The 12,740-nt window shown below is 43.7% G+C and overlaps 1 protein-coding gene across 1 annotated transcript in view; it reads left to right on the top strand.

The window, feature by feature from the left end:
- LOC123992865 (transcription factor RFX4) overlaps nucleotides 1-11,192 on the top strand; it is a 30,156-nt gene extending 18,964 nt beyond the window's left edge. Inside the window, exons 13-18 of the mRNA XM_046294440.1 lie at nucleotides 102-219; nucleotides 3,058-3,177; nucleotides 3,560-3,721; nucleotides 4,062-4,227; nucleotides 4,551-4,689; nucleotides 9,459-11,192. Of these exons, the coding sequence (XP_046150396.1) occupies nucleotides 102-219; nucleotides 3,058-3,177; nucleotides 3,560-3,721; nucleotides 4,062-4,227; nucleotides 4,551-4,689; nucleotides 9,459-9,731 (978 nt within the window). The 3' untranslated portion in view covers nucleotides 9,732-11,192. The remainder of the gene's footprint in view (nucleotides 1-101; nucleotides 220-3,057; nucleotides 3,178-3,559; nucleotides 3,722-4,061; nucleotides 4,228-4,550; nucleotides 4,690-9,458) is intronic.
- Nucleotides 11,193-12,740: the final 1,548 nt, after the last annotated feature.

Genomic DNA, 12,740 nt, shown 5'->3' with positions numbered 1-12,740 from the left:
GTTTTTCGTTCCTGAGGGTTAAGCCCCAATACGATCCCAGGGGTTAATTCTCTCCCTCCCCAACCCTTCCCCTTCTTTTCACATGGAAATGTCCCCTTTAGGTGGCAGGGAAGAGGCCTGGGTGCCTGAAGAAGGTGGCCCAGCAGTTCCTGCTCATGTGGTCGTGTTTCGGGACACGAGTCATCCGGGATATGACCCTCCACAGTGCGCCTAGCTTTGGTGAGTGGTTGGATCTAGCATTGGGCTGGGGCATGTAATTAGCCGACACAGGAAAACAGTTTGTTATAGGGGGGTTATGTAATGTTATTGGAGCATGTTGCTGGTGTCACTAGTGTCAGACAGTAGTTGACTAGAAAATACTTTGAAGAACACAAACAGATTACCCAGGGCATTGTCCCAAAACGTGCTGAACTGAGATATGAATATGCTACTATGCACATAGGTCCAAAACTAGTTTAAGCCCCTCACCCCATTTTTGGGAAATGATAATAAGAAAAGTTGTGCCCAGACTCAGCAGAGAATCCCCTTCGATTGTTCTCCCAATCCAAAACAGAGGGAAAGCGTGGTCGTAAGATGGCTGCCTTGTTGGCATGGCACCCCTAGCCTTTACTTTACTAGCTAGCGGTGCATGACCAAGGCACTGAAATATAGGGGCTGTAAAATGTTTAAAAAATGACTCCCCTTCCCTCTAATCTCCCCTTCAGGCCTGTCTGTTAATATCAAAGCCACAGCTGGTTGCAGTGTTTTGATAAAACAGCTCTCTGTGCAAAAACAGTTAATTAACCATGGCTACCCCCTCCCCCCCATGTGTTTGCCTATCTTTTCAATTTTATGACCAAGCAGTATTGCATTACTCCATTCCGTGAATAGCTGCTGGTGTTTATTATGCGCACGATGGCTGGAGTGACCAGCACAATGTCACAATTGTGTCACGCTCCTTTCCTTCCCCAGCGACAGTCTCAGTCATTTCCCATACCAGACCCAGGGGTCAGCTGTCATATTTGGGGCAGTGACTTTGTACCAGAAAACAAGAAACAGCCCCCCGTCTCTTTTGATGACAATGACTGCCCAGTTGTTCTGCTCCCCCACATGCTATAATAATCAATGGTGTACCGCAGTTTTGCGAAGCCTGCCCGAAAGGTCAGAGCAAAGGTGTGTTCAGCAGTAGTTATATAGGATGAACCATGACTAGAATACAGTATATACATATAAAGTGGGTAAAACAGTATTCAAGTGGCCAGTGTTCAATGACTCTATATACAGTTGAAGTCGGAAGTTTACATACACTTAGGTTGGAGTCATTAAAACTTGTTTTTCAACCACTCCACATATTTCTTGTTAACAAACTATAGTTTTGGCAAGTCGGTTAGGACATCTACTTTGTGCATATATATATATGCCATTTAGCATTTAGCAGACGCTTTTATCCAAAGCGACTTACAGTCATGTGTGCATACATTCTACGTATGGGTGGTCCCGGGGATCGAACCCACTACCCTGGCGTTACAAGCGCCATGCTCTACCAACTGAGCTACAGAAGACACAAGTAATTTTTTCCAACAATTGTTTACAGACAGATTATTTCACTTATAATTCTCTGTATCACAATTCCAGTGGGTCAGAAGTTCACATACGCTAAGTTGACTGTACCTTTAAACAGCTTGGAAAATTCCAGGAAAATTAAGCAGCCGTCATACCGCTCAGGAAAGAGATGAACGTACTTTGGTGCAAAAAGTGCAAATCAATCCCAGAACAACAGCAAAGGACCTTGTGAAGATGCTGGAGGAAACCGGTACAAAAGTATCTATATCCACAGTAAAATGAGTCCTATATCGACATAACCTGAAAGGCCAATCAGCAAAGAAGAAGCCACTGCTCCAAAACCGCCATAAAAAAAGCCATACTATGGTTTGCAACTGCACATGGGGACAAAGATCGTACTTTTTGGTGAAATATCCTCTAGTCTGATGAAACAAAAATATAACTGTTTGGCCATAATGATCATCGTTATGTTTGGAGGGAAAAGGGGGAGGCTTGCAAGCCAAAGAATACCATCCCAACCACGGGGGTGAAGCACGGGGGTGGCAGCATCATGTTGTGGGGTGGTTTGTTGCAGAAGGGACTGGTGCACTTCACAAAATAGATGGAATCATTCGGTAGGAAAATTATGTGGATATATTGAAGCAACATCTCAAGACATCAGTCAGGAATTTAAAGCTTGGTCGCAAATGGGTCTTCCAAATGGACAATGACCCCGAGCATACTTCCAAAGTTGTGGCAAAATGGATTAAGGACAACAAAGTCAAAGCCCTGATCTCAATCTCATAGAGAATTTGTGGGCAGAACCGAAAACGTGTGTGTAAGCAAGGAGGCCTACAAACCTGACTCAGTTACACCAGCTCTGTCTGGAGGAATGGGCCAAAATTCACCCAACTTATTGTGGGAAGCTTGTGGAAGGCAACCCGAAACGTTTGACCCAAGTTAAAAAATGTAAAGGCAATGCTACCAAATACTAATTGAGTGTATGTAAACTTCTGACCCACTGGGAATGTAATGAAAGAAATAAAAGCTGAAATAAATCATTCTCTCTACTATTATTCAGACATTTCACATTCTTAAAATAAAGTGGTGATCCTAACTGACCTAAGACAGGAATTTTTACTAGGATTATATATCAGGAATTGTGAAAAACTGAGTTTAAATGTATTTGACTCAGGTATATGTAAACCTCCGTACTGTACATAGGGCAAAGCAGTCTCTAAGGTACAGGGTAGAGTACCAGGTGGTAGCTGGCTAGTAACAGTAACGAAAGTTCACGATAGTGTCCTTGGCGGAGGCTGGCCAGTGGCGACTGTTTAACAGCCTGATGGCCTGGAAATATAAGCTGTTAATCCGTCTCTCGGTCCCAGCTTTGATGCATCTGTACTGTCTCCGCCTTCTAGATGATAAAAGCGAATAATTTAAATGTGCCCTTGAAACTAGCTTTGTTAACGTGCGTATGTCAATATAAAGAAACTTTCATCTCACCTCTCTCTCTCTCTGTCTGTCTGTGTGTAGGCTCGTTCCACCTGATCCACCTGATGTTTGATGACTATGTGCTGTACCTACTGGAGTCCCTGCACTGCCAGGAGAGGGCTAACGAGCTCATGAGGTCCATGAAGGCAGAGGGCAACACAGGTCAGACCCCCACTCTGTCAACAACTACTAAGGGAACTGCTTCCAATACTACTACTACTACAGCACTGCATTGCCACTGCAACTATTAGTATTACTACAATCACAATTAGTAGTACTACAATTTCTACTACTTTTACATTTTACTCCTACTATTACTAATAATAATAATATTACTAATACTTCTGTATAGGACTTTGGGAATGACCTGTCATACTATCATCAGTATTGCTGCTGCTACAAAAACAACGAGAAATGCATTTGAACAACAACAAAAAACGACATGTATTTTGACAGTACTGATATTGAATGCTGTATGAAGTACACTGACTCTTGAGGACATAAGAACCTGCTGTCTTTATTGACCTCTGACCCCTTCTTATAGCTGAGCAAGAGGAAGAGATGATGCTGACGGAGACCACGCCCACATCCACGTCCCCAGGGCCTTTCTCCCCGGCCAAGTCTGTCACCTCAGTGGGGGTCCCAGCCGCCAGCTCCCCCCCTGCTGCCCAGTCCCCAGAGTACACAGGGGCCACAGCCACCACAGGTGAGAGAGACAGACACCAACACTGGGGTACTGGGGAGGGAATCTGTTAGTGGGGAGTGTTGCTTGGGTATTGAGCTAATACTAGACTGGAACTACTATACTATAGAAGCAATCCCACTTCCACCATGTTCTGTAGGTAATGTTACGATTATGTCCAACAAAGTACATAATGTCAGATTAATTCATTAATACATAGCAGTTGAATTAAATGATTTATTAAAATGGGCATATCTTGCCTGTGCTCATGCATTGGGTTGGTTTCTAAGGGTCACGGCAAGGTAGATTCCTCTGTGCCAATCCCTTTGTCTCTGTGTGTGTATGTGTTACGTGTGTGTGCCAGGAGCTGTTCAGTCATATACCTGGTCCCTTACGTACACAGTGACAACGTCAGGCGGCACCCCTTCTGAGGGCGGACAGCAGCAGCCTTGCATGCGCAGTGGTGCCCCAGTGCCCCCTCCCTCCTCCGCCCATCGACTGCCAGTCTACGCACACCGGGATGAGCACGGGTGAGCTGTCATAGAGGGATTATGAGCTCTCATAGATGGCTGTTATGAGCTGTCATAGAGGGGTTATGAGTTGTCATAGAGGGGTAGTGAGCTCTCATAGGGGGGTTATGAGCTGCCATAGAGGGGTTATGAGCTCTCATACGGTGGTTATAATGTCTTATAGGGGCATTATGAGCTCTCATAGAGGGGTTATAAGCTCTCATAGAGGGGTTTTGTGCTCTCATAGAGGGGTTATCTGATTTCTTACAAACAAATGTATGGAAAACATTTAAAGTACTACCTTGAATACATGATGTTGACCTGTTTTTGTGCGCACTCTCCAGGTTCACTGGGAGCTATAACTACGGAAGCTACTCCAACCAGCACCCCCACTCCATCCAGAGCCAGTACCCCAGTCTGGCCCATGAACCGGGCATTCCTGCCCCCCTCCATTATCCCGCCTACCACCGCACTTCTGCACAGGTCAGTCCAAACTTGGACTCCCAAATTACAAATCAGACCATATCACCTACATTCACCGGAGAATCTGCTAACGGTGTATACTGGATGGAATCACAGTGGAGAAAATTTTGTAACTTTATACTGGTCTATGCACATCCAGTCAAAAAGCATTAGCTTACATTAGCTTGATATTAGCCTCTCAGAGCACACACAACATTTGGTTCTGGTTGCTGAGATTGACTTTATATTTGCTTTTTTGTCATTGAACATATATGTTTCTGGCCTGTTTTATAATACTGAAATTTAGCCACAGAGTCAACAATTCCAACTTTTCACACAGTTCACCACACCTGCGAGACTTTGTTGGTGACAATAGTTGTTCTTGGCTTGGGTCCTGGAGTAGTCTCCATTGTATTTCATTGACGTCAGAGCAGAGAGGGAAGAAAGCCAGTGAAACACTGTATCAAATCCATTACAAAGAGAAAAATTAGACAGTCTGCTGGGTTATTTGACAGAGAAAAGCTGTGAAATCACCTAATAACCATAGTACATCATTACAGAGGAGCTAGACCCACTGACACATGTGACATTGAATCAGGCAGAATGACGCAGAAGGCATACTTGTTTATTTTTCTTCAACGTGCCACTAAAGACCTCCCTCTGATATCTATTCACATCCCCATGTAATATAGATGTGATATTCCTGGTTGGGTTGTAGGCGAGGCGTCAATTCTATCCTAGCTTTTGTAAGGTTGAATTTTACACAAGGCGGTAAATCAGAGAGGAATGTTAATATGAACAGGATGTGTAAATGAGAACGGGGCTCGTTGGTATGCAAAACACACTCTATGGCATGGCATGCCGGGGGGTATACAAGAGTGAGTGTGAAAAGGAGAGAGAGAGAAGAATCCAACAAGAACAAGAGCAGGCGAGAGGAGGAGGCTGCAGCAGCCTTGTGGTGGTGTCGTCCGCATGCTTCCCAGCTGAAACAGTTCGGAAGAGTTTGTGCATATATTATAATGACAGTTTGTGAGTTTTTGTTCATTTTGGACTTCAGTGAGGGTTTTTTCGGATGTTCTGGCACACACTTTTTTTTCTAGAAGTAAACCGAAATCGTTAGCCGAAGTCTACACCCCTTCATCGGTGATTGGTCAACATGAGGGTTTCTTCAATGAAGTCTTTGTTGTCCTTCAATGAGAGACGACTCATTTTCATGCACATTGTTTCTTTGAAAAAATACTGCACCAAACCTCTTAGTTAGATGTAAAACTGTGCGACTAAGAACTCCTCTGCAAAAAAACGTAAAAATCTTGGTCCATTTTCTTGAGTTATTTTAGATGAATTCTGACTATTTTGAGGAAGTGGTTATGGCATTTCAATATGGACAAACAGTACTATTGCCACTTTTTTCTCATATTTCCAGCGAATGTCTTTTAAGGGATTATGAGAGCATGCTTGCTCAGTTCTGCTAGCCGATTTCAGCTAGTCACCAGCCGAACTGAAGCATACTGATGCCTTTAGCCATAGCAGCGAGTGGTGTGAGTTGACCCTTCTGATGGTAATTTCCTGTCAAGGGTCCTCCAGCCTCCCCCGTCTTTGTAGTGAGAGGAGATCAGATGGTCGTCAGTAGTCTGAATCCCCCTCTCCTCTCTTATCCAGAGAGACTTAACGCATCCGCATGCTTCTAAGCCCGAACAGTTCGGAAGAGTTCATGCATATATTATGAAAACATTTTGTGACATTTCTGTTAGTTTTGGACATAGGTAACGTTTTTTTTGGCTGTTCAGGCACACAAGAAGAGGTAGCCGAGGTCTACGCCCCTTCGTCGGTGATGGGTCAACAATAGGGATTCTTCAATAAAGTCTTTGTTGTCATTCAACAAGCGACGACTCGTTTTCATGCAAATTTTTTCATTGAGAAATACTGCACCAAACATCTTACTTAGATGTAAAATTGCGCGACTAAGATCTCCTCTGCAGAAACGTCATAATTAATGACAGATTTCTTGAGTTATCTTAGATTAATTTGTACTATTTCGAAGAAGTGTATACTGGCTACGATGTCTCAAAATAGACAAACAGTACTATTGCCGCTTTTTTTCTCGTTTTCCAATGGCCTTTTAAGGGATTATGCAAGCACACTTGTTTGGTTCGCCTAGCCAAACTGAAGAATGCTGACACCTTTACAGAAGCAATTGGGGTTAAGTGCCTTGCTCGAAGGCACATCGACAGATTTTTCACCAAGTCGGCTTGGCGATTCGAACCTGCCACCCCTGCCCTCTCCTATCCTCTACTCTACTCCACACCAGCGGAAGCAGCAGACAGTGAAAGGTGGTCTAGCCAGTGGCCCGGGTCCCTGTTCTCTGCCTCCCCCTCCCACCACTCAATAGTCTCTTCACCTCTCTGAGCCAGTGGCCATAGACCCCATAGACCAGGCCAGGGGGGTATTTATTAAAATATTGTTATTCAATGGTCTCTTTTCAGCATGAACAAGAGGTTGCTGAGCCACCCTGACCCGTGATGACAGCCTTTTTCCGTTCCACCATCCCTCATAATCAAACCGACTGTTGCCCGTGTGTTTATATTTAGTGGGATAAAGAGGAAAGACTTTTACTTCCACTTTTGTCCGCCCTGCTCTGAACTTAAATCGGGCACAATGTGTGCGCTTTGTCTGAGTGTGTCTGAGAGGATCTCTCAAGAGGAAGGGAAGGAGAAGACACAAATGGGACACTTTGTTGGATTTCTTGACCAGTCCCAAATATTTTGTAAGAGGAGCTGATTCTGTCCGCGCTGTTAGTCGTCAGTCACCCTGGGCAACGAAAATACTACCGGCTGACCACTTATCCTAGTCCAACGCTCATCTCAGTTTCAGGAAGTGACTTATTTATGTCCATCATTTACAACGTTTTGCTGTGCATAGGGGTTCTACTGTTGATGTTCATTATGAATTATAAACCTCATAGTGTTACAGAGAAATCAAAGATTTGTGTTATGTTACATATCATTTATTACATAAGGGCCAGTAGTTTTTCCCAGTAATATTATGTGACCAGGAAAAACTCTGGAGTCCAGCTATAGCCTCATTAGGGGCAGGGGGTTTCTTCGGTCAGGTCATGTGTTCAGGGAAAAACCCAGCCCTACATATGCTACATACAGTGAGGGGGAAAAGTATTTGATCCCCTGCTGATTTTGTACGTTTGCCCACTGACAAAGAAATGATCAGTCTATAATTTTAATGGTAGGTTTATTTTAATAGTGAGAGACAGAATAACAACAAAAAAATCTAGAAAAACGCATGTCAAAAATGTTATAAATTGATTTGCATTTTAATGAGGGAAATAAGTATTTGACCCCTCTGCAAAACATGACTTAGTACTTGGTGGCAAAATCCTTGTTGGCAATCACAGAGGTCAGACGTTTCTTGTAGTTGGCCACCAGGTTTGCACACATCTCAGGAGGGATTTTGTCCCTCTCCTCTTTGCAGATCTTCTCCAAGTCATTAAGGTTTCGAGTCTGACGTTTGGCAACTCGAACCTTCAGCTCCCTCCACAGATTTTCTATGGGATTAAGGTCTGGAGACTGGCTAGGCCACTCCAGGACCTTAATGTGCTTCTTCTTGAGCCACTCCTTTGTTGCCTTGGCCGTGTGTTTTGGGTCATTGTCATGCTGGAATACCAATCCACGACCCATTTTCAATGCCCTGGGTGAGGGAAGGAGGTTCTCACCCAAGATTTGACAGTACATGGCCCCGTCCATCGTCCCTTTGATGCGGTGAAGTTGTCCTGTCCCGTTAACAGAAAAACACCCCCAAAGCATGTTTCCATCTCCATGTTTGACGGTGGAGATGGTGTTCTTGGGGTCATAGGCAGCATTCCTCCTCCTCCAAACATGGCGAGTTGAGTTGATGCCAAAGAGCTCCATTTTGGTCTCATCTGACCACAACACTTTCACCCAGTTGTCCTCTGAATCATTCAGATGTTCATTGTCAAACTTCAGACGGGCATGTATATGTGCTTTCTTGAGCAGGGGGACCTTTGCGGGTGCTGCAGGATTTCAGTCCTTCATGGCGTAGTGTCTTACCAATTGTTTTCTTGGTGACTATGGTCCCAGCTACCTTGCGATCATTGACAAGATCCTCCCATGTAGTTCTGGGCTGATTCCTCACCGTTCTCATGATCATTGCAACTCCACGAGGTGAGATCTTGCATGGAGCCCCAGGCCGAGGGAGATTGACAGTTATTTTGTGTTTCTTCCATTTGCGAATAATCACACCAACTGTTGTCACCTTCTCACCAAGCTGCTTGGCGATGGTCTTGTAGCCCATTCCAGCCTTGTGTAGGTCTACAATCGTGTCCCTGACATCCTTGGAGAGCTCTTTGGTCTTGGCCATGGTGGAAAGTTTGGAATCTGATTGATTGATTGCTGCTGTGGACAGGTGTCTTTTATACAGGTAACAAACTGAGATTAGGAGCACTCCCGTTACCTGTATAAAAGACACCTGGGAGCCAGAAATCTTTCTGATTAAGAGGGGGTCAAATACTTATTTCCCTCATTAAAATGCAAATAAATTTATAACATTTTTGACATGCGTTTTTCTGGTATTTTGTTTTGTTATTCTGTCTCTCACTGTTCAAATAAACCTACCATTAAAATGATAGACCGATCATTTCTTTGTCAGTGGGCAAACGTTCAAAATCAGCAGGGGATCAAATACTTTTCCCCCTCACTGTACATGTTACATACAGTATAATACCATAAACCTAACACCCAAGATTATCTTCTTTTTGGCAGTACCCACTCAACAGCCAGATGTCACGGATGGAGCCCTGCTTGATGGGAGGTACTCCTCGGCTGCACCCTACGCCTGTGACCCCGCGGTGGGCTGATGTCTCACCGGCCAACAGCTGTTACACCAGTCCCCCTATACACTCCTCCCGCTACGCCGCCTCTGGAGACATGTACTCCCCCCTGGCCCCTCGCAGGAACTCTGAGTATGAACACTCTCAACACTTTCCCGGTTTCGCCTACATCAACGGAGAGGCCACTACAGGCTGGGCCAAGTAGGCTTTCAATTCAGCCCTCAGAGAGAGGAGCTCCCCTGGGCACAGTCATCCCCATGCAGCCTGCCTGCCAAGCCTGTGGATGCAAACGTCCCACTGCCTTTCCCCAACACGACCCAGAGGCACCTAATCAGGAGTATCAGTGTAATGGTAGGGGAGAGAGGCTGCAGAGTAGCAACACTGGGTTACCTGAGCCACAGGCCACAGCACAGAGAACCAAGCTAAGATTCAGGACTTCTTCTCACATTACACAATCAGAATATTGTGGTGTAGGCCTAGTCTGTTCAGGGCAGCAATCATCTCAATGGTGGAGCTGTTTGCAGAAAATGGCAGTGCAAACGGAGGCAGTCGGAATAATCTCACATATGGAAGTGTGCAGTGTGGCCTACACAGCTGTGCCTTTGCAATTGATGAACACCCATCCCTGCAGTCGACCAACAGATGTAGGATCTTAGTTTTATCACTCTGTTGTTGCAGGATATATCCTGCACAGTAGTAAATGCAAATTTGTAGTGTATTAAAAGGTTTTAAAAGGCTTCTAGAATTTGTCATTTCCACTTCAAAATGATTTGCCTTAACAAAAAATGTTTCAAACCCTACAAAAATGCTGGAGGATTATTTTTCTGCAGTGAGAAATTTATCAAATTAAGATCCTACATCTGTACCGAGTCAAAAAACACTCATCACCCCTCCTTCCCTGTACTCAGCCACTAATGTACGCAACCAATGTAACTCTGTTAACGTTGTCCACTGTGGCTGACGTCAGTATGGCCTCTTAACGACGTACGCTGTTTTCACTTGGTCAGCACCACCGCATTGCCTGTGTGGGCTCAGAGCAGGCCTCTCAGATGCTGTTCAGAAGACAAGCTTCAGCCTGCTGCAGAACCAGGGTCGTATTCATTACGGCACAACAGAGCAATACATTTTGCAACGGAAAATTAATATAGTATTTCTTATTGGGTTCAGGTTGTCATTCCCTATTTCAGTCTGTTTTCTTCAGTTTGGTGACTAATGAATACAACCCAGGATGGATTGCCTTATTGTTTCACCGCTGGAGTGCTGTGCCTCAGCCAGATTATTTGTGTGCTTTGTCACAAGCTCTGTTGCTGTATTTGTGAGAGGAGGAGGAGATACTATAGATGTATTTTCTGTAACTTTGTAACATGGTGTTCTTTTTTTGTTTGGTTTTCTGTGTTACGGTTGGTATTTTGTTCATTTTTGTATGGATAGTGAAGGAAACATTAACCTAGGTTTGTGTGTTTCATAATGCACTCAAAGCTACTGTGGACCTATTACCCTATGGGTAGGAATAAAAAGGAACAAATATCAAAGTGTAACATATATGAACTCTAGTCACTTTTTTCCTGTAAATAAAAGCACTCGACAACTTCTGTGGTGACAACTGTTCCAGTTTAAACTGATATGTATGTGGAATTATTTGCTGCCACATAAATCATTTTGAAAACCCCAATCAAAATGTGGACCGTGTTCTTATTTCTTCATTCTTCTCTTCTCTCAAACACATACCATTGGTAATAAACATGTCACTGTTCTGCAGTCTGTTTGTGTATTATAGCCTAGAAACCTTGTTCCATCTCTTAGTTTTGGCCAGGGTAGTTTCTTTCCACTGGAGTTCTCCAAACTAACTTGTCTGACTGACAAAAAGGTTGCTATTATTTCTTGATATAGATGATACACTGATCGTGCTTTGGAAATGTTGATCAATACATTTTCAGAGGAGCGTTCAGTATTACAATGCAATGACACCACACATCTTCATTTACTTGCAGTTTGGCTTGCGTGAAAGTATCACCACATAGTAGCTCTTGGTTCAATATTTGGTGTAGCATGTCATTGCACAACTGCCCCTGCCTTAAAGTGGAAATCAGCAGTTGAAACGATAACGAAGCATTCTCCACGCCCATGTTTCGGTAAAAAGCTGAGGGATGGGGCTGGAGAAATGTAACTACTTTCAAATTCATAAACATATCTATGGATGCAAAGACTGACCATGCATGATATTACAATTATAGTTTGAACAATGTTTTGAGGCTATTTAGTGTTGGTTTATATTTACTTTAACTTTGGAGTAAAACAAGATTATATTTTGTGTTCTAATGATGTATGACAGTTAAACTGAGATAATGACGCATTTATAAGTTATATTCTTCAAAAATCAAGGGGTACATATCATTAATTTAGTCCAAAATTAGATGTAGAAATGCAGATTGCCCCTTTAAACCTCCATTTTGAGTTTGATGTCAACAAAGGAGCCCAAATCTTTTCAAATCCTCTGAGCTGATTTTTACTCCAATCACTTGCTAGCAGTGGGAAGACTGGGAACACAGTGGGGGCTGGGCGAGAAGTGAGAGGGACACTGCGGAAAGAATTACATTTCTATAGAGAGCAGATCCTGCTGGGGTCATCGCACCTCTGTCCCTTAACCTTTGACCTCTAACCCTTTCAAGGTTTCTTTTATTTATTTGAACGCAGATCCCCTGTGCTGTGAGCCCATTTTCCAGCACACCATAAAAGTTCACAACCAAGGCTTTGCATGCTGTAGGCTCGTTTGATACAAAGGATACAAATGCAAAGAACACGGGGAAACCACACAGTCCTGAAAGACTATAAGCCTGATCAAAAACACTTGATACCAGCTTAGACCATTTGGGAAGTGTCAGAATGCAGAGGAGCATCAGAAGTATAATATCATACCCCCTTGGCCTATGCCCACCTTATCTAATATCCCTTCCACTTTTGTCCCATCAGGGATTAGTTCATTTTGAAAATTGTAATTCCAAATTCAAGATTTAGTGTAGACATTAGAGCTGTGAGCATCTATATTTCCAGTTCCAGAATGGGGATTGAATTCAGTTTCCAGTGCTTGGAATGATTCATGGCTGACTATACATCTTGCCAATAGACCGCAAGGAAAGGAATAAGGCATCACTTAACTTGAGCCAGAGGTGGCACCACAGGTCCCAGAGTGGTGTGGCGAAAACAACATTCTGGG

This window comes from Oncorhynchus gorbuscha, linkage group LG02 (assembly GCF_021184085.1).
Source record: "Oncorhynchus gorbuscha isolate QuinsamMale2020 ecotype Even-year linkage group LG02, OgorEven_v1.0, whole genome shotgun sequence".
Taxonomy (NCBI): domain Eukaryota; kingdom Metazoa; phylum Chordata; class Actinopteri; order Salmoniformes; family Salmonidae; genus Oncorhynchus; species Oncorhynchus gorbuscha.
The sequence above is the reverse complement of the archived record's forward strand: the minus strand, read 5'-3'. Positions and strand labels throughout refer to the sequence as shown.